General features: G+C 35.9%; 1 protein-coding gene across 1 annotated transcript; it reads left to right on the top strand.

The window, feature by feature from the left end:
• The first annotated feature begins 609 nt into the window (after positions 1 to 609).
• LOC107657622 (protein FAM8A1-like) lies at positions 610 to 3,570 on the top strand. The gene is made up of 5 exons (XM_016445777.1): positions 610 to 1,122; positions 1,928 to 2,048; positions 2,145 to 2,268; positions 2,344 to 2,483; positions 2,577 to 3,570. Exons 1-5 carry the CDS (start codon positions 654 to 656, stop codon positions 2,719 to 2,721), a joined length of 999 nt encoding a protein of 332 aa, XP_016301263.1. The 5' UTR covers positions 610 to 653; the 3' UTR covers positions 2,722 to 3,570.
• Positions 3,571 to 3,911: the final 341 nt, after the last annotated feature.

Genomic DNA, 3,911 nt, shown 5'->3' with positions numbered 1-3,911 from the left:
CAATTTTCAAATCGCTAGTAAATTTCACAAATAATTACAAAGAAACAGCAAGTAACACATTGAATTTTAAGTAGAGCATATTTATAAAACATACTCAAATGATCTTTATATTTGCAATTTCAACATTTTTTTTTTTCGGTGCCGTTTAATAGTAAAATATCTATTACATTAAGTGAAATAGCTAGTAAATAGATATCAGTTATTTTTTTAAAGTGTAAAGAACAATGTTATAAAAGTTACATGGGATATGAATACGCAGTAAGCTCTGGGATTTTGAGACACATTTTACTAACACTGTTTAAAACATGACTCCATAGTGTCTGTAACATGTATTAAATGTCCACTGTCATGTCACTGTACTTTAAGTTAAATCCATTAAAGTGTCTACTGTCATCCATTTTCTATGATTTTGAATAATTTGAGAACAATAATAATAATAATTATAATAAATACAAATACTACTAGTACTACTAATGATGATGATGATGAAATCTACCATTCCTTAGCTAAACACACCTCCAGGCAACTGAAAAGGTAAGAAGAGTTACGCTTTTGTTATGCTAATATCTTCTGTTACTTTTATTATGCGTGCCGAAATATTGCCGGAAGTTGATTAAATCGATAAACCGACTTCGTCACAAAACAAAAGTGTCATGGCGGAGTTAAATGAAAACGCTCTTGATAAGGACAAATCGTTGGCAAAAAACAGTAGAACTGGGGACGCTGAAAACATGAAAACACAGATTCACAAGCCCTGTTCCCAGGGTAAGCAAGACACAGCCACCGCTGTTACCACCACGGAGTACTGCGAAAAATTACAGGAGTGGATGTGGCAGTACTACTACAGCTATATGAACTGGCAGAGCTGGATAGCCATGTCTGCGTTTTCCTTCCCACCGTGTTTCCCAACACAAGGAACAAATGAAACGCCCGGGGCTACGACATGGGGTGCAGATATGTCTAACGGAGACCTTCGCAATTGGTTTAGCAGCCCGTTTGGTTTTCCTGCTGCAGCTGCGAACGCGAGCGGACAGAGTTCTCGAGCTCCCGCCACAGCACCTGCGCAGCTGCCACAACAACTACAGCAGCAACAGCAGCCTAATGGAAATGCGCAGCAGCCAGGTAATAATATCCAATGAATAACGTCTTATATTTTTGTTGTTAATACTGTCAGGCTAGCTGTTGTATTGTGTTGATGATTACCCTAGTGATGAATCTGACATCCTCAAATGTCAGGTGACTGTGAGCGAGCCTTCTTGGACTTTGCGTTTAGTTTATGCATAACAGTTAGTACAGTATAATTTAGTTTTATTCATATGACCTACATCATGTTAACTCTTGGGTCATTCTCGTTATAGAGTAAGTATTTCTGTAACGTGGTACACCTGACTTCCAGAAATATGCTTTTGTCAAACTCAGGCACTTAAACTTAATTTATTATGGCTTTATTATTATGTGAACATTGTCAATGAATTAACACGATGTCTAACAGAATAGGAAGTTTTATCTAACAGGATGGAGTATTTTAGAGTGATATAAACCAACTAATACCACCAAACCACCCCACAATTTTTGTTAGTTAAATGTTTATTATAAAAGACAAACCAGGTAGAAAGTGAAATTGCAGAAACAGGAAAAAAAACTATGAAATGATTATGAATTACAACATTCACATGAAATCATGTGTTGTTTGAGACTTTGTAATTGGAGAAAGGGCAGTTGAGGAAACACCATTCTTTATAATCGCCAGTTTTATTTTAGAATGATCACTTAATTGTGAAACAAATATTATTCCCATCTTTGAAAATTTTGAGATTATTATTTTATCCTATATATTAAGACATATGATGGGACATGAAAATATATTTCATAACAAGAATGATCCACTTTACAAAAACAGTTAATGTCTATAATGTGTTTTGTCTAGGTTGGGAATATTATATTCCCTCTCCTTTCCAACGGTTCTTGGCAGAAATGGTGGATTTCTTTATTCTTTTTTTCATTAAAGCTACAATTATCCTCAGTATTGTCCACTTGAGTGGAATGAAGTAAGTCTGAAATTGTATTGTTTATATGTCCTAACATATTGCTCATGCTGTATTTCGTTAAACAAAATCATTCATTTATCTCTTTGTCAATTTTAGGGACATCTCAAAGTTTGCCATGCACTTCATTGTAGAGGAGATTGATGAGGACACATCAATGGAGGAATTGCAGAAAATGATGCTTGTGGCTCTAGTGTACAGGATATTAGTTTGCTTTTATGAGGTTAGTTCAAACAAATGATTTAATCTGCGGAAATAATTCATGAAGACCTGTATAACTGTTTTTGATTGATTTCAGATCATATGCATTTGGGGAGCTGGTGGAGCGACACCAGGGAAGTTCCTCATTGGCTTACGAGTGGTCACATGTGACAGCTCTGTCCTGGTTCAGCCAAACCGCGTTCTTGTGGTACCAGCGACTAACGTCACGCTTTCTGCGTCAGTGTTAACATCACTCTCTGTCTTTTTTATTAAATATTTGACCTTTTTCCAAAATGTAATTTTTAAACTTGTATTTTGATTTTCTTGTAGGTCAACGGTGAGAGCGTTAAACAAGAACTTCTCCATCGCTTTCTTCTTTCCGGCGTTCATCACGCTTCTTTTCTTTCAGCACAACAGGACTGTGTATGACATTGTGGCTGGCACCATTGTGGTCAAGAGAAACCGGCTTAGATGACTTTGTCATTGAAGTCAATACCAACCCGACATTGTAATGCAAAAACAAGCTCATAGACAAATGAGAGAGAACCAGCTGCAGTGACACATACTGAACTGAACTAAAGCTATTGGCCTCTCGAAGAACTGTCACTTTAAGATCTGAACACTGAATTTCCAGTAATTCTCACCCATCTTCTTTGGACACTTAGTCTTATAAGCATGAACAGCTTTCTCAGAAGTGTTTTTTAATCATCTGTGTTGACATCTTTGAATATTTTTCTTGTGCCAAAATAAGATAATTTATAAATGCGCTGCCTCACAATACTTGAACTTCCTCTGGTACATGCATTTAATCTCTATCTCTCTCTGTTAATGAATGTGGATTATTGATCAGAATATTAACTAAGAACATTCTTTCTCCAAAGGCAATATAGTTTGGTTATATATCCTAATCTACTGACTGGATTTGTATTTCAGATGAATGTTTTGTACCTAATTAGCTATACTTTATGGCCTTTAAAATCTTGAAAATGCCAGGAAATTTTTTTTTTTAGCAGTTTTGCATACTGTAATTTTCACTGCATGCCTTTTTCAACTCCAAGTTCTGCACTATTATAAGCTTCTGAGTTGAGCAGTTCAACTTTAAGTTGCCTCATTCTTTATCAGTTTGTTTTTCCTTTTGGATTGTTTAGATATGGCCAAATCAAAATAATTCAATTATGTCCCAGAGAAATCATTATGTGTTGTCTCTGTTTATAGATTGACTATTTACACCAATAACAATCCTTTGAATGTTTATTAGGGCTGGGTAAAAAATATCGATATCTCGAATTTAATCGATTCTAATTTTTGCAAAACGTTATCGATTCTTAAATCCCAAGAATCGATTAGTCTAGCCCAGGGGAATATATCGCAATAAGTATTGTGCTTTGGTACTTTTAATATGAAACAAAGTCGCAGATTTCAAATTCTGTCCGTTGTATTGCAGTATTCAAACAATAAATGCCGTTTTGGCGCTGTTTAATGTGGAGTGACGGATCGCTGTAGCGCCTCAGTTCAGCAGACGCAGCAGCGCGAGGCGCACGTGAACTGATCATCTCCTCCACATTAATACCAGTTTCAGCACAAAATAAACATCCGAAGGTAAGTTAAAAGAAAGTACAACTTTACAATCCGTATCCTGTCTCATGTAATCGCTCAATAAGTGTT

This window comes from Sinocyclocheilus anshuiensis, unplaced genomic scaffold (genome assembly GCF_001515605.1).
Source record: "Sinocyclocheilus anshuiensis isolate Anshui unplaced genomic scaffold, SAMN03320099.WGS_v1.1 scaffold43, whole genome shotgun sequence".
In the NCBI taxonomy this organism is placed as follows: domain Eukaryota; kingdom Metazoa; phylum Chordata; class Actinopteri; order Cypriniformes; family Cyprinidae; genus Sinocyclocheilus; species Sinocyclocheilus anshuiensis.
Note: the sequence above shows the minus strand (reverse complement) of the source record. Positions and strands in the feature narration are given on the sequence as shown.